The sequence below is a fragment of the Notolepis coatsorum genome (genome assembly GCF_963971535.1).
Source record: "Notolepis coatsorum genome assembly, chromosome: 2".
Lineage (NCBI taxonomy): Eukaryota > Metazoa > Chordata > Actinopteri > Aulopiformes > Paralepididae > Notolepis > Notolepis coatsorum.
The window spans coordinates 218,166,250-218,187,962 of NC_140166.1; the positions used below are offsets into that span (position 1 = coordinate 218,166,250).

Sequence of the window (21,713 nt, forward strand, 5' to 3'; positions counted from 1 at the left end):
ACTGTATATTTGCATATCATATATGTCACAATTGTAACACTACAGTACTATATAGTATACCTGTATGTCATGTATGTCCCTATGCCATTAATGTCATGATGTCATGTATGTTGAGTATGTCATAAATGTCATGTCACTATAATTGAAAATGGGGGACCCTGATGTAAACAAGACACACGTCTTTCTCTGGTCTGCATCCCCTTAACAATTGTGTGTATTGAGCCGTACTGTATTGTACCCATTCTGCAATCTGTTAAATAAAGTTCTCATTCATTCATCCAGTTGTTTTGTTTTTGTGGTTTTGGTTGAATGAATGAATACTTTGTTTAACAGATTGCAGAATGGGTACAATACAGTACGGCTCAATACACACAATTGTTAAGGGGATGCAGACCAGAGAAAGACGTTTGTCTTGTTTACATCAGGGTCCCCCATTTTCAATTCATAGTGACATTTATGACATACTCAACATACATGACATTTATGGCATAGGGACATACAGGTATATAGTACTGTACCGTTACATTTGTGACATATACGATATGCAAATATACAGTACTGTTACCCATAGATCCTAACATACATGGGAGGATACTGTACGTCATTAGGAGGGGGTGGGTGGGAGGAAGAAATACATAGTGGGTGAAGCTCTCATCGAACATAAACACAAACGTGTCCTTGTTTACATCCGTGAATAGATTATTTTCAAGTTAAGACCTCAGCTTCAAGCTTTGACGTGGAGCCGAATGTTATCCGGACTTCTGTTGGTGCAGATGTTATAGTCCTACCTGAGATGGCGCAGCTGGTGTGGAGGAAGGGGCCGAAAATAAATGCGAAATAGTAGTTTGCAGGCGGTTTTTGCAGAGCGCTCAGCATGTGCGACGCGACTGCTCTTTTTTTTGTTGCAGCGGGGCTTGTGATGGTATTTGACTGGGACCAACCATCGCGCAAACAGTGGATTGTCGAGCCAGTTCTCGTTAAATTGGCACTTTCCCATATTAACGAGTGCAAATGCTAAACTAAACTAAACGTAACGTTAGCGTTATCGCTTCGCCTTGCTAACGTTAGCTATACTCAGTTGGTTCCCCGGCCAACACATTACACAAGGAGTTGTGTTGGTTCCGCCCCATTCCGGTCTGCGTGATTCTACAACACGGTCAATGAAAAGTCAAACTTTATCTCCCGTTAACCGTTTCCCCCCAGATTTCATAATAAAACATAAGATGACATGGCATTTTATCTTTCCTTTCTATGGTATTTTTAAGACCTCTGAAAATGGATTTAAGACATTTTAAGACAAACTAAGGCCTTAATTATTGATAAACAAATTTAAGACCTTTTAAGACTTTTTAAGGATCCGCGGACACCCTGTATGTAGCTGAAGATTAAGGTGTCAGAGGTTTGATTTGAAGTCTAGTCAAAGGGATGGAAAATAACCTTTACGCCGACTAACTCCTTTAAAAATACAAAAACTACGAGTGAAAACCAAGTCAGGTCATCATGATGTTGGCTCCATTATGGCAGAAGTAGGGATGCCCCGATCGATCGGCCACCGATCGTTATCGGCCGATACAATCTGTGTGTGAATTCCGATAATGAGTCATATTCGCCGATCGCGGAAACCGATCAAGCGAAGCTCTCACTCGCTGTCTGTCTCAGACACACACAACCTGCAAACTGCCGCTGCTCCTCCTCCCTAGCCCCGCCCGCCCCCGTGTAGAGTTTGTAAACAAAGAGGACTGAGAGGCGGCTCCTCTGCTCGAGTCTGTAGTGCATTCGACCTGCGCTAACGTTAGCTGCCTAGCTATCGTTACTGTTTAAACAAAATTACCCAGTCAACTATTCACGTTTAGTAGGCATTGTCTAACGGTATTTAGCCGGCTAGCTACCGATAGCTCCTGATATCAACAAATGATCCAGAAAGTCTAGTAGTCCATGTTCATACCTCCGTTAGCTTGCGTTAGCTGACGTTAGTTTACTGTTCAAAACGAAATGTCCCATTGAACTAAAGTTCTGTCTTAACGTCATCTAGCCGGCTAGCAGTAGCTACAGATAGCTCTTGATATCAATGTCTTATAACATTGATTTAATGCGTATTCGAGCTGAGGGCTTGCTGAATGTGAAATTACCAAAGCACAGTAACGTTACCAATAGGGTCCCGCTGCAGCGCCGGAGAATCCTTTTTGGAGCTGGAGGCTACTAGAGTACACACAGACAGTGGAGCTGTTTGCAGATAGCGAGCATTTTGACTTGTTGCGTGGTGGCGATGTCTCGCAGATAATACAAGTACAAGTCTAATTATATAATATATATATTTTATAAAAAAATAAAAAATAAAAAAAACTTTATAAAATAATTTTTAATTTCTTTTTAATCAAAAACAATCGGTATCGGATCGGTATCGGCCGATATGGCTCACGACGATCGGTGATCGGTATCGGTGGCAAAAAACGTGATCGGGGCATCCCTAGGCAGAAGTCATAGTCACCATTATTTTTTATTAATATGAAAATCACGATAATTAAACACGATTAGAGCTGAAACTATAACAAAAATCCATCAAGGCTAATTATTTAGCCTGGGGGCCCGATTTACACTGTGCACTGTGTTTCACACGGACTACAATTACTGTTGCACAACGCTATTCCTCTGTTGAACGTGAAACGGTTTCAGGCGCGGCTTGCAAAATGGAAAAATTTCACTAAATCACTAGACAAAATCACCTTTTTTAATAAAGGAAAATACTTGTAGCTCGTAAGCCACAGACAAGATGCAACATCCTTTGCTTGGTGGTGGGTGGTGATTATTTACAATCCTTTGCTTGGTGGTGATTATTTACCATCCTTTGCTTGGTGGTGGGTCGTGATTCTGGTCTGCGTGCCAGTCAGACTATTTCAGAGTCAGGACTCTTTTTCAATGCCGCTGCTCCTTAAAGTGTGCATGGTATTCTAATACCGAACTCTACTTTAAAAAAAAAATGGTACTGACCAAATTATCCAATCATGCTAGATCAATAGGTACCAAATTTGGGTACCTTTACATGTTTAGTATAAGAGTGTAATCAGGGCTCTACAGTGCAAGCATTTCACTCGCATTTGCCCCTAAAAAAATGTGTGCGCGAACCGGAAAAATAATTGTGCTTTTTTTTCGCTCCGCTGCTAATTGTTCAAAAACTACAAGTCCCACATTCCACAAGCTGCATCAACGTTCCAATCACAGTAGTTTCCTGTGATGACACGACTGGTTTCAAGCAAGAGAAAAGAAATGAGAACACAGTACACGCTAGAAAAGAAAGTAACGTTAATAAGTGTGTTAATTTGACCACTAGTACTAGTTTATATAAGTTCAATTTTGCAATTATATGATAATAAACGGTGCGATTTCATTCATTCTATTGTCACGTTGCTCTCGTGGAGCTAGTTATTTTGGGAAAGAAAATCAAATGTATTCTTTTATGTTGTACATGTAGGTACACAATATGTGCAGTGACCAGAAGACCACAACTGTACCAGAAGACTCTGGTACTTAACCCTTTCACTACCAAACTACGACATAAAGGGTTAACCCTTTCACTGCAACAATACAGAAGGTTAACCCTGTCACTGCCACACGACAAAGTGTTAACCCCGTCACAACCACACTACAGAAGGTTAACAGTCTGTAGTGAAAGGTTAACATTCTGTAGTGTGGTAGTGAAAGGGTTAACATTCTGTAGTGTGGTAGTGAAAGGGTTAACCGTCTGTAGTGTGGTAGTGAAAGGTTAACCGTCTGTAGTGTGGTAGTGAAAGGGTTAACCTTATGTAGTGTGGTAGTGAAAGGGTTAACCGTCTGTAGTGTGGTAGTGAAAGGGTTAACCTTATGTAGTGTGGTAGTGAAAGGGTTAACCTTCTGTAGTGTGGTAGTGAAAGGTTAACCGTCTGTAGTGTGGTAGTGAAAGGGTTAACCTTCTGTAGTGTGGTAGTGAAAGGGTTAACCTTCTGTAGTGTGGTAGTGAAAGGGTTAACCTTCTGTAGTGTGGTAGTGAAAAGGTTAACAGCTGAAGAAGTGGTTATGTAGTTTTAGTTAGTGTTGAGGCTCTGCTCTAGAAACTTCTAGAAAACACTTTTACTCAACTCTTAAATGGTAAATGGACAGCATTTATATAGGCCCTTTAATACTTGTGCCACACACACACACATTCACACCGACGGTTGAGGGAACCACGCAAGGTGCCAACCTGCTCATGGGGAGCAGCTCGGGGGTTAAGTGTCTTGCTCAAGGACACTTCGACACGCCACCGCAGAGGAGCCGGAATTGAACAGACTACCAGAAGACCCGTTCTACCTCCTGAGCCACTGACACCCCACTTTAAGACACCCGTTCCGAGCGATTCGGTGGTTTAAATGGACAATGGGTGAAAATAATTTTATCATGGGTGAGTGAACACACCTATTGATTTAGAGAACTCAAGTTTGATTGATCACCTCTGAACATGTTTGTTTGTCTGATGAAGAGGTGTTAAAGGGGAACTATTTTGCTATTTCTTTCACTATTTGGGCAATTTTACACAATTCCTGTGAGTCTATGGAACACATCTGTAAGGTTTTTTTCAATAAAATTCATAGTTATGTATTTTTAATCAAGTACTTTGGTGCACCACTTTCTCCCCTTCCAGATTCCAAGCGGTTTTTGGCTGGGCTCCGCCCGTACTCGCAATGCGCTTTGAGTCACCCACCTGCACCGGCAGATACCTTTGGGGGAGAGAGATAGAGAGCGACTAATTAATTTTGCCGCGGGGGAGGGGGCATAATCCCACGGGACAATGCATTGGTAACTTGTATCAAATGACAATATATACCCCCGTGAATATTATTGCACGGATCGGAATACGGGCGCGCGCGTGGGAGCGTGTGCTATGATATTTTGCAACAGGTTGACGGTGATACGGCGAGTGCTCATACGAGAGAGAGAGCGAGCGTGTGTGTGAACAGCTGAAGGTCTCTGCCGTCACTCGTTGCTCATATAAACGTATCACAGTTGATTGTGGGCGGGTGGTGGCAGATCAGAATTCTTACACGTCACAGATCCACGTAAATTCGAATGGTTTAGTGGGGGAGGATCTTGTCTCAGCTGAACTGGAGGAATGGGAGAATTTCACATCTATTCAGTGTTGGTACAACCCCACATTGCTAGAAAACAATGCAAACCACTGGAAAAGGCCATTTGTAAGATAGTTCCCCTTTAACTTCCATCCACTGTTTCATCTGAATCTAATCTATGATCTTTAATCCATAACTGTTTACCAGTGGCTGTGTGAAGATCTTCACTCCACTGTATTTCTAGCCTCCGGTGCAGCAGATGCGTTTGCCTTTCGCAGAGTTTATGCCAAACTACTACAGTCCGTTGAACAAACAATCGAACAGGGACCTTGTGAATCGAAAAAAAAAACGAATCAAATCGGGGTAATCCGGGGCGACCAAGTGGCGAACCATGTAACGCGCTGCGTCGCGGCACGGCCGACCCGGGTTCGATTCCCGGACCCGGCGTCATTTGCCGAATGTCTTCCCCCCACTCTGTCTCCCGCTCTTCCTCTCTCTCTCTCTCTCTCGCTCTACTGGACTGCCCAGTAGCAAAAAGCGATAAACGCTAAAAAAATAAATAAATAAAAAATCTTAAAAAAAAAGAACTCAGGGTAATCCGTGCCTAAACATCTACCGGAAGGATGTGGTTAGCAGAGACGGTACTCACCTGCAGCCAAATGGCCGCACGGCGCTGTATAGCGTGTATGCGTGGACGAACATGGCCACTCTCTCCGCCAGGTGCTGTGAACAGAGGACACACTTATGTCAGGCCACAACACAAGACCATTCCTATAAAAAGGCTTCTCCCAATATAATACACTCAAGTTCTTTAATAGTTGTCATACAGAAGTACAGAATACTTTCATACAAAATGCTTCTTACTTTACACTTGTAATAGTTGTAAAGGAAATGTAAATGCTAAAGCAGAATATAATCTTTGCATGCAACTTCTGAGTAACTTGGAACTTTGAGAAGGATTTCTGATGTTTATATTGAGGGGATATTGTGGCTGTATTGAGATTTCTGTAATTTATCTTGAAGAGTATATCATGTCTGTATTGAGAGTGATGTCTGTAGTTTAACTTGAGGAGGATGTGTGTCTGTATTGAGAGTGATGTCTGTAGTTTAGCTTGAGGATGTGTGTCTGTATTGAGAGTGATGTCTGTAGTTTATCTTGAGGAGGATGTGTGTCTGTATTGAGAGTGATGTCTGTAGTTTATCTTGAGGAGGATGTGTGTCTGTATTGAGAGTGATGTCTGTAGTTTAGCTTGAGGAGGATGTGTGTCTGTATTGAGAGTGATGTCTGTAGTGTGTCTGTATTGAGAGTGATGTCTGTAGTTTATCTTGAGGAGGATGTGGTGTCTGTAGTTTAGCTTGAGGAGGGTGTGGTGTCTGTAGTTTAGCTTGAGGAGGATGTGGTGTCTGTAGTTTAGCTTGAGGAGGATGTGGTGTCTGTAGTTTAGCTTGAGGAGGATGTGGTGTCTGTAGTTTAGCTTGAGGATGTGTGTCTGTATTGAGAGTGATGTCTGTAGTTTATCTTGAGGAGGATGTGTGTCTGTATTGAGTGTGATGTCTGTAGTTTATCTTGAGGAGGATGTGTGTCTGTATTGAGAGTGATGTCTGTAGTTTAACTTGAGGAGGATGCGTGTCTGTATTGAGAGTGATGTCTGTAGTTTATCTTGAGGATGTGTGTCTGTATTGAGAGTGATGTCTGTAGTTTAGCTTGAGGAGGATGTGTGTCTGTATTGAGTGATGTCTGTAGTTTATCTTGAGGAGGATGTGGTGTCTGTAGTTTAGCTTGAGGAGGGTGTGGTGTCTGTAGTTTAGCTTGAGGAGGATGTGGTGTCTGTAGTTTAGCTTGAGGAGGATGTGGTGTCTGTAGTTTAGCTTGAGGAGGATGTGGTGTCTGTAGTTTAGCTTGAGGAGGATGTGGTGTCTGTAGTTTAGCTTGAGGAGGATGTGGTGTCTGTAGTTTAGCTTGAGGAGGGTGTGGTGTCTGTAGTTTAGCTTGAGGAGGGTGTGGTGTCTGTAGTTTAGCTTGAGGAGGATGTGGTGTCTGTAGTTTAGCTTGAGGAGGATGTGGTGTCTGTAGTTTAGCTTGAGGAGGATGTGTCTGTAGTTTAGCTTGAGGAGGATGTGTCTGTAGTTTAGCTTGAGGAGGATGTGGTGTCTGTAGTTTATCTTGAGGAGGATGTGGTGTCTGTAGTTTAGCTTGAGGAGGATGTGGTGTCTGTAGTTTAGCTTGAGGAGGGTGTGGTGTCTGTAGTTTAGCTTGAGGAGGATGTGGTGTCTGTAGTTTAGCTTGAGGAGGATGTGGTGTCTGTAGTTTAGCTTGAGGAGGATGTGATGTCCATGTTGACAGAGGTTACCTTGAGCGGAATGTCGTGGCCGTAGTTGGATCTGAAGTTGGAGGCCTCCTCTCGAGCTACTTCTGACAGTGATCTGGCGTCAGCTAGGAGACCTGCCACAGCCTGGGAGCAACACAACACACAACCTTTATTTATTATCATTAACACTTTGGTTGCCTAAGGTTAAATTAATGATATACCATAGATTGCCAGCGCTATTTGTCTATGGAGAAAGTCCCCTTCTTTGCAGGGCTATAACTTTTTAAATTCTATTGCTACATTGCCATTATTAGGGCCCATTCAAAGTCCTATATGTATTGTTCATTGTGTAGCAACGTTAAACTTTTTCATTCACATATTCATAGTAAAGTATGGTCTAATGTATAAGTATGTTTTCATCTCTTTCTGCAGCTTTCTCCAGAACGTGATATATAGCCCCAAATGCATTATATTGATGATGAAATACAGTTTGATGGCAATCAGCGCGATATAAAAAATTCCAACTAGACGTACTTCTAGAAGTTACTACACGTCATCTGATGTTGACCGGATGGGCGAGGGGGCGTTTATAATTCCGTGGGCAGCGTTATACCAATCATCTAATGTGGGTCAAATGTTGATAATATCAGTTATTATCGAAGACGGTAACGTTACACGCTGAAACTCACCCCAGTCTCCGCGCGCCGTTGGGCGATCATCGTCGAGTAGAAATTTTATCATTATGGGATATATTATTACCCGGTCCATCTCCAGCTTGTATAATGGTATATACGTCCAAATCATGTTGTTTATCGAGTTATTGGCAATCGATCGCTATGTAGAGTGACGAGCTAGAGTCACGGGACATGTACCGAGTGGCCGGAAGCAATACGGACGTCTAGCAAAACCTCTAGTGCGCTTCCTGTTAAGCGCTTGCGCCGATCGGCCACCAGATGGCGCTCCTGAACCGCCAGAGAGCTCAGTGGGTCCTGCTGGTGGATCCCAGGCCAGCGGAGGGACATTATGAATCCGATCGCAGATTTTTGAAATATTGATATAAAGACGACGTACAGCGTCCCCCGGCAACTTTAGCATGGCCAGCAAAGACGTCTAAAGACGGCTCCCGGCACCCAAAGTGTTAACATTCAATTGAAAATATTCTGCAAATGTTGTCTCTTTTTAATCTATGGGCCGGCCCCGCCTCTCTCTCTCTCGCTCTCGCTCTCGCGCGCGCACGCACGCACGCACAGGGAGGGGCAGGGGGAGGAGGAAGGACACGTGGCACAGCAGGAGACAGGACATTGGACGAGAGGCCAGGGGGAGGGATTTGCAAGGGTGAGTGACAGGACTTCTGCATGAGGCTAGTTAAGGCTTCATTACTTTGATAAAATTGTGAAGTTGATTTATGAGTGTACGCCCTCTGACGTAGATCCTCTCTCTCTCCGTCTTTGCATGTGTGTGTGTGTGTGTGTGATTAGTGGTGTTGGAGGTTGTGGCTCACTGCCTTCCATCTATATAAGGCTCAGGCAGATGGGTACATTGCACCACTCCTGAAGACAGTCTATGGTTAGTTTATGGAAGATGGCAGATAGATAGATCGTAGTGCTTTACCAGTCTTTATCTCACGGAGGAGATAAAACTGGGAACGAGGTTACTGGCCAGGAGACTGGATGAAGCACCCCCGACTTTGAGAGGTCGCTTCTTAAGCCATCGCTGGGAAAAGGGGGAGGGACGACCAGGTGAGGGGAGAGGACAAGGAGGATACAGGGGGGAGGGACGACCAGGTGAGGGGAGAGGACAAGGAGGATACAGGGGGGAGGGATGACCAGGTGAGGGGAGAGGACAAGGGGGATACAGGGGGAGGGACGACCAGGTGAGGGGAGAGGACAAGGGGGATACAGGGGGGAGGGACGACCAGGTGAGGGGAGAGGACAAGGAGGATACAGGGGGGAGGGACGACCAGGTGAGGGGAGAGGACAAGGGGGATACAGGGGGAGGGACGACCAGGTGAGGGGAGAGGACAAGGGGGATACAGGGGGGAGGGACGACCAGGTGAGGGGCGAGGACAAGGGGGAGGGACGACCAGGTGAGGGGAGAGGACAAGGAGGATACAGGGGGGGAGGGGAAGGAGGATACAGGGGGGGAGGGGAGAGGACAAGGAGGATACAGGGGGGGAGGGGAGAGGACAAGGGGGATACAGGGGGGGGGGGGGAGAGGACAAGGAGGATACAGGGGGGGAGGGGAGGACAAGGGGGATACAGGGGGGAGGGACGACCAGGTGAGGGTAGAGGACACTGGGGGGGGAGGGAGGCGTTTAACAAAAGGCTTTGAAGGGAACTTTCCACACTAAATGGTGCATTTCTATAACAGCTTTTATCCAAAGCGCTTTACAACTTATGCCTCACATTCACCCATCCACTCACACATTCACACACAGATGGCGGAGGCGACCATGCAAGGTGCCGACCTGCTCATCTGGAGCAGTTAGGGGTTAAGGCTGCGGTTAGACTTTCGTTTCATTTTCGTTTCATTGTCAGATGAGTTTTCGCCGCAACGTAGCAGCCTCGAGTCACACTTTCGTTTTTGTCACCTGGGCACAGTGATGTAGTACACTGCCAAAGCAGTAGGTGGCAGTAGGTGGCGAACATGAAGGCAATTTCAACCAATCAGAACTTGAATGTGCCAATACACTTCCTGCAAAGAAAGTCAACAAGGCGGCGCCGGGCGCCACCATCTTTGCCCGTTTACCCATTGCAGCACTTCTTTTTCAGCAAATTCTAATAAAAGTGCAATAAACAAAACGGATACAGTCACTGTGTGTTCTGCCTGTCATTTGTTGATGAAACAAAACTAACATCAACACAAGTGACCACCAAGAGTGGATAGTTTAGTCTAAAAAAAGATCGGTAGCTACATTGTTAGCTGCATGCTAACGTCAATGGAATATGCCATTATAACAGTATAGCATTGTGGCTAGAAGCTAACGTTAGCTCACGCTAGTTAGCCAGCACCAAACTGATGATATCGGGAGCTATCAGTAGTTAGATAACATTAGAGACAACGCTGTGTGTATTAAACAAAGGTGAATAGATGACTGGGCCATTTTGTTTAATGCTTGTTAAGTTGAAAGGGGAGCTTTGAGCTAACAGTGTCCGATAGCTAACGCTAGCTCATGTTAGCCAGTGGCAGTGCTCAACAAATCGGTAATGCTAGCAGAATGAATGGATGTAAACTTTATTTAACATATTGCATAATGGGTACAATACAATACGGCTCAATACAAACAATTGTTAAGGGAATACAGACTGTTGTAGCTTGGACTGGGGTCCTTATAACAATAACTTGACAACACATGGTAGCTGCAGCTATTTGGGACACGGAGCTCTGTCCCAAACACACCCACACACACTCTGTTGTCACCGGAAGGGCACGCAGATGGTATCTACTGCGCATGGGCGTTTTCGCAACAACGGCTCCGTGAAGGCTACACGACTGTTGTCGGCGAGTTTTGGCGCTGCTCAAAAACGGAAAACACAATTTAGCGTTTCAGTAGGGGCCACAACATATCCGCCAAAAAGCGCATTTCTGTGTAAAAGGGACATGAAACGTATTCAAAAACGAGCACAAAAACAGTCAGTGTAACAAGCGCCTAAGTGTCTTGCTCAAGGACACTTTGACACGCTGCCAGGAGGAGCGCTCCATCTCTGTCTAACCCTGGCATTAGTGCTTACTAGGGATGGGTACCTTTCACATTTGAACCGATACCGGTACCTGTGAATCGATACCGGTACCCAACGGTACCTTCAAATAACTACAATTGACAGTTTTCAGCTTGTCATTGCTCCGACTGCTTTGTTGTTGAATCAAGTCAAATCCTAGGTAAGCATATATTGTGTGTGTGAACGTTGACATGAAAAGTAAAAAAAGAAGAAAAAAAAATGATTTTTTTTTTTTTTTTTTTTAGTTTCTCACTTGATTCGATACTCGGTAGTACCGACGTGTTTCGGTTCGGTACCTCAAAAGTACAGAATTCGGTACCCATCCCATTAGCTAGCAAAGATTAAGATCCAATGTCGGCTACCAACTCTAAGTGGCATCTCAACACTTCCTGTAAGGTGTTAAAAACTCCACCCATCCTCCGACACTGGACTTCTGACCATCCCCAGCTCACGCCTCAGCACCATGGGTGCTCAAGCTTTCAGCTGCTCGGCTCCCAGACTCTGGAACTCCCTGCCCCCAAACAGGCTGACTCCATATCATCATTCAAATCCCAACTCAAAACCCACCTGTTCAGACTGGCATACTCACTATAACTGTACCCTGTGTGTCACTGTTTTATACTTCCTGTCGTTTGTTTTGTTTTTAACTTCACAGACACTTTTGCCAAGACCACTGTTTTTTTTCATTTTAAGTGAAAGGCGCATCTAAATAAAATGTATTATTATTTAATTAGTCCACAATATCTATTTCTCAGAACTACTACAATCTACTGCTGGATGTTGTGGATTCTTCATTCCGTACACGAGGCTCCAGATTAAACACCATGATAAAACACTCACCTCCACCTGCCTGGACATGCTACCGTTTCCAAATGAGGTATATAATAGGTATTATGTTTCATCATGAATGCATCAAAGCGAACAGAAGGGCATTTTTAAACAGAGGTTTTCAGGCCTGCTTTAACACTTTCAGTACCAGCTAGAGCTGCCGCGGTATTGATTATTTCCTTACCGCACAAATTTGCAAAATATTTCCTACCGCCGCGGTTATTACCGCACGCACACAAAATAAAAAAAAAAAGTTTGAATGCATTTTTTTTTTAGTAGTAGTCTACTCTTTATAGCATATAGCCTGCCTCTAGTCTAAATGTCTATCTTTAGAGGATGACTTTGCAGCATGAATATTGTTTGGGATTCGGCAAGCACGCATTAGTTATTGAAAGTGAAACACGGATTCGAAGTTTCCCCTCTGGTCGTGCGCAGTTCACTCGGTGTCGCGGGCAGGGGTGGTTACCCCTAACCCCCCCGACCCTTTCTTATTATTATTACTATAAAGTTACTACTTTATAATAAAGGCATTCGTTTTGTGGCATTGACATTATATAGTTATACGTTCAATAACATCAGCGTATTTACCGGACCATAGCAAGCAATACTCTATTCATATCTCAGTTCCTTTCTTTGCTCAGAGCGTGCTGAGTTGTCCCATTCTGCGGTCTGTTAATAAAGTTTTCAATCAGACAAGTGTATAGAACGAAGGGCTTTTATTATAACATTCGTTGCAGACAGTAAAATCATTATGTCTCGTTTAGTACTCCTGAGGAGCGATGGTAGTCCACTCCGGCGGAGAGTTAAAGCTAACGTTATTAGCCGTGTTGTGATGAGCTGACATTCAGGACGTAAAAAACTAATACGCGCTTGCCGATTGGTGGTAACACACTGCATGACGCTACAACGTGTGACGCGTCTCTCTTCTGACCAATCAGTGGTCTGCAATGTTTCACGTGACTTTTCTGGTACCCAATAGGGTCGCTTGGAACCTCGATAGAGGAGTAGGGTATATCTGCAGAGCCGCAAGCCCAACGAGAGGAGGGTAATTTATTATTATTATTATAAAAAAACAGCGGTGACGCGGTATTCAGCCTACTCTGCGGTGGCCGTGATGTAACAGCGATACCGCGGTAATCGCGGCAGCTCTAGTGCCAGCCATAACATTGATTAATGTCCTTGAGTGCAATCATCCACTTGTGATAGCGTTAAAAACGCATAATCTATGTAATCTATGTAATCTATGTTTTAAATTATGGCTATGTGTCTAATCTGCCCGTCGCTTATCAATGACTTGTTTGCAGTCAACATTGTCGAAACGGATTTTTTTTTTTTTTTTTTTTTTTTTTTTTATCTGTTCATATCCTTTTTATAGCATTTCGAAAAGCTATCGTTTTCTCGATTTCCGGAAAATAGAAAGATTCCCTCATAAATGGCATTTATTGGAATATTCTCGAATACACTAGACACGTTGTCATTTGTCGGCCTATTTATGAATCGTTTTCAAATAAACGCTAGATTATCGATAGTATATGTGTACTTATGCACGCTATAGAAGCGAGCTGAGAAATCGATTCTCTCATTTCCTCAACAGCACACACACACATATACACATACGGGACACGCTGTTATCTCAGTGAATACAGCTCCGATTATCCTAAAACTGGTAACATAGACTCCTTACCTTAGATCAGATGTTCTCCAAAAAGATTATTCCAATTCCTGATTGCCATTCCAAATATCGATTGCGTTTATTGATTGATTATTGGCTGCTGTAAATATATATTCCGGGCTGCTTTCCATCTCGCGATCACTTCCATGTTCATCAGATCCCTCGCCAGCACAATGGAGTTAGTTGGCTCCCCCTCCACAGATCCACCAGTATAATCGAATGGCCTACAGTTACACAGGGATAGACGATAGGGGGCGGTATTTTCCCATCGGAGCTCCTAGAGGGGCTGCTGAAATATGGGGCTGCTGAAATATGAATTCAGATCGCTAATAAAAAAATCAAGCGACAATTCGCGTCATCGGCCCTCAACGGGGGGCATGAAAAGACAACATAACACGTCGCTGGCACTCAAAAGAGTCCAGGCTCTGTGGTGCCCTCAGCTGGATGGGGAGGCTGTTCCACAGGCGTGGTGCAGCCGTGCAGAAGGCTCGGTCACCCATGGTGCAGAGCCGGGTATTGGGGACCCGAAGGAGCAGGCTACCTACAGATCTGAGGGTGCGGGTAGAGGATTGTGGAGTGATGAGTTCCTGAAGGTAGAGGGGTGCGTGTCCGTTTATGCAGTTATGGGTGAGCATAAGGATTTTGTAATTGATCCGGGATGAGACGGGGAGCCAATGTAGTGAGTGGAGGATAGGGGTTATGTGATCGTGTTTACGGACTCTCATCAGGATCCTGGCAGCGCTGTTCTGGATGTATTGCAGCTTTTGGATGCTCTTGCCAGGAATCCCGATGAAGAGTCCGTTACAGTAGTCCAGTCTTGAGGAGACAAAGGCATGGACAAGCTTCTCTGCGTCTGACAGGGTTAAAGTGGGACGGAGTTTTACTACATACGTCGATCAGCTGGATCGACATGAAATCATTGTAGGATCAAGGTGGAATTGACGTCAGATAGTCCTTACCTTTGATCAGGGTTATTCCAAAAAGAATATTCCAATTGTCTGATCGCGATTTCCAGTATTGATGTCCATCGGGTCCCCGACATAATCAGGCACAACACATGCATAGAGGGGCCATGGACGCGTTCCAATGTGAACCGCTAGACTTGCCTGGACCAAAATTCTCCGCCCGGGCGACATTAGGTGACACAGTCTGGAACAGGGTTTCAAAGGGTGGGCGATACTACCACCTAGCAGGATCTGCCGGTACTGCACTCTCTGGGTCTCAGTATGCCTTTTAACAGTAACATAAGTCTGTGACCCTGAATAGAATATTAAAATCGAGAAAACTGACCAAATAACATATATATACGCGATTGGCGTTCAACGGTTGGCGAGCAAACACGTTTATATACGTGAATGACGCAGATTGAGTTAATACATTAGTTCAAGAAAATGTATAAAGAAAGAACAATCAGACTTTATGAAGTTGAGGGGTAATGGATTTCCCTGTGACTATTTAAAAAAAATTATCCTTGTGTTACTGTAAGTATTGGTTGTTAAATAATTGTAATTGACAGACCATCTATTTCTATTGTTTATATATTGTTTTGAGTAAGGGGGCAGGCTAAATAAGATGTTCCTCTCCCTGCTCCTTTTCACTCATGGAATGTGCAAATTGAGAGGTGCTTCGATTATGAAATTATACTTTTATGGAACTGTGCATTACCACAAACAGAACAAATGAAATGTACCCACCATTCCGACGTGTCTGTCGATGTTAAAGATGCGCTTGTTGGATCCTTGCTCGTACAGCTTGGACAGGACTAGTTTCTCCACCGCGAAGACAACACCATCTTTACACCGGATGGCAATGGCTGTGCTGGAGGGACAGAAGAAACAACCACAGGGATTTAAGACACTTGTAGTTGTGTTTAGGGCTGGGAGGTGATGTCATCCTTGTGTTGTGTTAATTACAGCTCAATGAAATTATAAGGTAGCAGTTTCCTATAAAACAAGGTGTTTCTATTTTTTTTAATCTACATCATAACGTGTTGTTTTGTTTCCTTGTCTCTCCGTTGTTTGTTTTTCTTTCTGTTTATTCTATACTTTTCTTTGTTCTTAGCCATGTGAAGCTGGTTGACAAGTGTCATGTCTAAATGTGCTATATAAATAAATTTGATTGATAATTTCATGGCAAACTAAATGAATGTGTGCAAAACTGGGTTTTTGGATGAGAGATTATGAGGCAGTTGCTTAATACTCTGGTTGGCTCTCCATGACACATTGTATTCAAATAATAACTCATCTTTCAATCCAGGCTAAAGACCATGATCCAACATGATATTAATAATGTGTGTTGTTCACCCTACAATAAGGAGGCTCGTATGGATGAGAGAAGGAAGGGTGGCGTCTAGAAGAGATCCAGGAGATTACAAGCTGGTTATCGCTGTTCTCCAGTTTAAAGCATCACATTAAACTTAGAATTGACATCCTTCACAAAAACGAAAACATGCGTCCTTCACAGTGTCACTATTGCGCACATATCAATGCTGAAATGATATATTGTGCAGCCCTAATACACAACACATCCAACACCAGTTGGAGATTATATTACACACGGTCTCAAGTGACACATAGCCGCTTGGAATACAGGTAGAATACACACACCAACATGCATGACACAGCTATTGCTGGTCAGGTTGGGTCTCAGAAATGAATGTCGCACAGACATTATTTTGGACAGCTACAACAATCACATGGGACTTATGTAATCAGGAGATAATCATGGGTTATTAATAGCAATGAAGCTTGACAGTTATCATTAGACCAGGTGAAAACAAGATTGTTGTGAAGGATCAGATTAAACCGAATATGTATATTTATTTATATATATATATATTTAATTGTATTTGTATATCGTTTGATATCCCCTGTATATTCCTTGTACAATATGCATTGAATATCCCCGTTTCTACTAAACAGCCCATAATAGTTTCATTCTACCATTGGACTAGAACCTGGCGCCAGGTTGCCATACCCCTAGGTCCAAGTTCAATCGTGCCGCCTAACATGTCGAGGCAGCCCCCGGTTCCGCGCAGTAATATGCCGGGCGAAATACGTGTGGTACTATTTGTTCATAGCGCATATATATATGGCGCTCGTAAAGTAGAACTTTCTTTTAGTCCAGTTCTTTACCCTCCAACAGAGTGACAGACGCAAAAGCCTCCCCACAAAGCACGTGCGGTGTAGTAGGGCCTACTTGGCCCAGAATAGGCATTGAGATATCGTGTAGATTAATAGTTGAATGGTCATAGTTTGGCACCATACCGTCGAGTTGGACGTATTCTATTAAGCTAATAATAGTCTATTTATGTATGGTGCATCGTTCGGTTGGAGTTCTACAGTTATCAGTACCCCCATCGTTCCTGGCGTTATCTGGACGCTTAACCAGGCTGGTCAGACCCCTAGTGGTGATTGCATCCGAGGAGCTCCGGGCCAAGAGCGACTGGACCTGTATATTGGATTACTCTACCCAGACGACGGCGAGCCTTCCACGGCTTGGATTATGCTTTGTGTGCTTTGATTATTCCATGGATAAAGGCCAACACTGCTGAGTGTTGGAATTACCCCCCGGAGAGGACTCCAGGTGAGACGGCGCTCTACACGTGAGGTCGCCTCACGTCTCTCCGTTGTGGACCGGCAGATACCGTTCCACAGAGGGTCCAGCTGTATTCGTCTGCGGTCCGAGGTTCTGTGGGCACCGTGTCCAAGACTTTGGATTCTCCCAAGACACCGTCGGCCAGATGGGATACCGCCAGCGGCTTCTCTAACCCCCCCCTCCTACTGTCTTACAACCAGCGGGACCCCCCCCCCCCCCCCTTAGTGTATCCAGCTATAATCATTTAAGTACCATCGCTATCGTTTTCCTAAATATTCCAGGTTGTATACTTACTCCCTGCGCAACCAGAGATTAGACATTCAATGTTGATTTACCTACGACTACTCATTTGCCATAAAAGTGCATATTCCATATTTCAAATCATAAATGTAATTAAGTGATCGTTGTATACACCCTTTGCTGTATTAAACTTTCGATTTGGTACATTTGTGTTGGTTCGTTTCATCAGGTGGGAAAGTGTTCATCATACTTAGGCCTGCCACGATAACAAATTTTGCAGGGCGATTAATTGCCCCCGAAAATATCGCGATAAGCGATATTATTGCGACCGGTTAGAGAATTTTTTTTTGAGAAATGTATTTCCCAAAACTTTTATTTTGAAGCCCACCGCTCCGTCTTTTCCGGTGTTTTAGACTTTTATTTTGAAGCCCACCGACCGGACCGGAAGTATTGTTGTTATTATCCTAGCTTGCTGATGCTGCTGGTGGACTGGGGCCAGCTAACGTTAGCTTGCTGATGCTACTACTACTTCGACATGCTGCTAATGGGCTGGGGCCAGCTAACGTTAGCTTGCTGATGCTGCTGGTAGATCGACATGCTGCTAGTGGACTGGGGCCAGCTAACGTTAGCTTGCTGATGCTACTAGTAGATCGACATGAGCTAATGATAAAACAAATGTTGAGATTGTTGGTGAACAACTAACTTTAAGTTAGTTTTAACGTTAGCTACTAACGTTAAAACGCTAACGTTACACTACAAATAACGCTACTTGGTTAAAAGGAGCAACACTATTGAGAAATGTAGTTAAGCTATGTGGTGTTGCCCCACGGAGCTCCTGTGCTGTGCTCTCTGCTCTGTAGTAAAGCCAGCGGCCCGCCTCCCAACACGGACAGTGACTGACAAGGGGCACTGGTTCCGCCTCATTAAAACAAACGCGCAAATAGCAATTAATCGCGCCCGTCAAAATCATTGCATTAATTTTAATTATCGCGGCAATTAATCGATTTATTGCTTATCGCGGCAGGCCTAATCATACTTATATCTTGTACTGGGTGGCCAGAAGTTAAAGTACATGAGGTAGTGGTATTAAATATCATATCTAACAATACAGTCAGGGAATTGTACCCCTCAGTTACAAAGATGATGATCAAATGTGAAATGTCCATGTACTTTCAAAAACCTCTTGTATATCTAGCATTTTCAATCATTTATCCAGGTCTGGAAAACACACAATTTTGGCAGGTTTGATGTGGTGACATATTTTCTCTTATGTTGAATGAGTGAAAATCTCACCTGCTGTTTTCTACTGCCTTCATGGCGTACTCAACCTGGAAGACTCTGCCATCAGGGGAGAATGTGGAGGCTGACAGATCATACTGAGGGGGAGGGGTGGGGGTAAAGAGAGGGAGAGAGAGAAGGGAGAGGTGGGGGAAATGGAAAGATTGTGGGAGGGAGGGAGGAATGAGAAAGATAGGAAGAGTTGCAATTAAAATCAGTGACATGTGTTAAGCAGACTAACAATTAAGACAATTCGGCAGATATGAGTGTAATGGACTTAGAGAGAAATCACCAATATCTTCCCAATATACAATACAGGTCATTAACTACGCAATCAATAATTGTAAATGATGGCAACGTCCGATCAGTTGATGAATTGAAAATGGGGGACCCTGATGTAAACAAGACGAAAGTCTTCTCTGGTCTGCATCCCCTTAACAATTGTGTGTATTGAGCCGTACTGTACCCATTCTGCAATCTGTTAATAAAATAATCAATCAGTGATATTGTTAGTGATGTGTGGCTAACCAGTCACTTGCTGCTGTCAACAAACTTACTGAAAGTAACGTTGTTAGCCATCTAGCTAACTCCTTATGGGTGATTTTCCAAATGTAAAATTGTATTCTAATCAAACTATATGACAACTATTTAATAATATAAGTCACCTAACCAGATAACGCTAGAGGTAATAGAATAGCCACAAAATGTTGCTGCTATGTGGGATGATTTGGTTTCAACCAGCTAGCCTAGCTGCTAGCTAACAAGCTAGTCGGCCTCTGCAGCTCCACCGTCCAAGTGACTCAGCAAGCTAACTCGCTAGCCTAGCTTAACTCAAAGTGAATATTATGAATGGGAATAAATTGCAGCAATAATATAACGTTACATACTTCACCCCCACTCTGTAGTGAATATATCTATCCATACGTATATCGAAACACACTTACCCCCGTTCCAATCGAACTCATTTTGGTAAAAAGTAAAAATCCTTTGTAGCTCCTCTCTCTGTCAGAACGCTGCCGTGTGTCTGTCTTCTTCTGGGCTTCAGTCAACTCGTAATCACCACCAACGAAGAAGATGGCTGGGGACCAAAAGACGCTCTGCTGCCACCTGCTGTGGTGGAATGATTGTACGCATGACATTTTATTGCTTTTTGCCTTATGATTTTGCCACATTCAGTCGTGGACCTACACGAATGAATGAATGAATGAATGAATGAATGAATGAATGAATGAATGAATGAATGAATGAATGAATGAATGAACACTTTATTTAACAGATTGCAGCAGAATGGGTACAATACAGTACGGCTCAATACACACACAATTGTTAAGGGGATGCAGGAAAGACGTTTGTCTTGTTTAGACATCAGGGTCCCCCATTTTCAATTCATAGTGACATTTATGACATACACAACATACATGACTTCATGACATTTATGGCATAGGGACATACATGACATACAGGTATATAGTACTGTTACATTTGTGATATATACGATATGCAAATATACAGTACTGTTACCCATAGATCCTGACAGAGAGTATATACATATGATGGGGAGGAGACTTTACATTAGGAGGGGGTGGGTGGGTGGGAGAAAAAATATACATACGGCGGGGAGAAAATATATACATACGGTGGGGAGGAGACTGTCTATTTGGGGGGGGGGTTGGACCTTTACGGTGCCCAGTTTCGAATTGCAGCCTCCCGTAGGTGCTCTTTAAGAGCGGTTTTGAATGTGGGTAGGGATTCACATCTATTTACGGCTGTGGGTAGGGCGTTCCACATTGTTGTGGCATAATTGCAAAATGTGTTTAGTCCCTTGTGTAAGATTCTGATCAAACTGGCCAGTATCACGTCTTCGTCTGTTTGGCCCTCCATCCAATTCCTCTGCGTTGTGTACTTTTAATGGTCCTGACGTCTCCGATACTGGTAGATAAGATCCTTATCTCCCCCGTTAGTGCAATCCATAAACCATAATACTTCCCCACCTCCGTAAGAATTCGACACTTCGACAACGTGAAATACCTTACAAGGAAAAGCGTGGTTTTATTTCTCTAAACAGAAACCTCAGCTCAGATGTTAACAGATGTTATTGTCCTTGAAGAGTCTATTCTAATGATCTTTCGGTGTGTTCAGATTATCGTCCTTTTGCTGTTCAGTCCAATAGTGTTCAGGCCTGTTCGTTAGCCGAACCCTCCTCGTGTTAGCCGAAGCTACTGTAATGATGATGTGGCATTCTCCCTTTCCCCCCCCCCCCGTGGTGGAGGAGGAAGAGTCTCTCCTCTGTGTGATCTCAGTCCTACTCGCTCTTGGTCAGATTCTCGTCTGACTTACACCCGGAAACACCGTTCGACTCATAGATGTTCGTCGTCGCAACGACGGCCCCGCCTTCTGGTTGTCATGCGACGTGTTGTCATGACAACTGCATAACCTTTAACACTAATAAACTCACGTTTCATTAAGATGAACCTCTCTCCCTCCTGCCCTGGGAGACAGTACACTCTAATCTCAGATGTTCTTCTAAGGAATTCATAACAAAACCCTCGCTGACGCGGCCTGTGCCTGTGAAATCACTGGTTCCACCACCGTCAATATCACCGTCTCCTGCTTCCATGCACATTTCGATCTACCATTTTAGCTGTGGTCCCCCCAATCTATACATCACATACATTGAAAAACCACCAGTTTCTCTCAATCCCCCCTTGATTCTTATCACCCCTTCAGAATCATAAATCATTATTTGGTTTTTTAATTAATTATGCCAAAAATAGCCTGTGGTTGAAGCAAACCAACCTTGTCTCTCGTGCACAAGAAACGAAGACGGCCCACGGTCAACCCAGTGATCCTGCTGCCTGATGTCTGTTTGCGCCCCCCTTCGTGCACAAAGGGAACCGAAACCGACCACCACAACCAACAACATCCAACGACTCATAACCATTGGAGCCCCCCCTGTCTGCTCCCAATAATTATATCCTGTTGTTTTACTGTT

At 43.9% G+C, this 21,713-nt stretch overlaps 1 protein-coding gene across 1 annotated transcript in view; it reads right to left on the reverse strand.

The window, feature by feature from the left end:
* Positions 1-19,758, reverse strand: part of psma3 (proteasome 20S subunit alpha 3) — a 39,552-nt gene extending 19,794 nt beyond the window's left edge. Inside the window, exons 1-5 of the mRNA XM_084307460.1 lie at positions 19,666-19,758; positions 18,737-18,819; positions 15,301-15,424; positions 7,430-7,531; positions 5,728-5,801 (exon numbers count right to left, since the gene is read on the reverse strand). Coding sequence (XP_084163586.1) covers positions 5,728-5,801; positions 7,430-7,531; positions 15,301-15,424; positions 18,737-18,819; positions 19,666-19,686 — 404 coding nt within the window. The 5' untranslated portion in view covers positions 19,687-19,758. The remainder of the gene's footprint in view (positions 1-5,727; positions 5,802-7,429; positions 7,532-15,300; positions 15,425-18,736; positions 18,820-19,665) is intronic.
* Between the last annotated feature and the right edge of the window lie 1,955 nt (positions 19,759-21,713).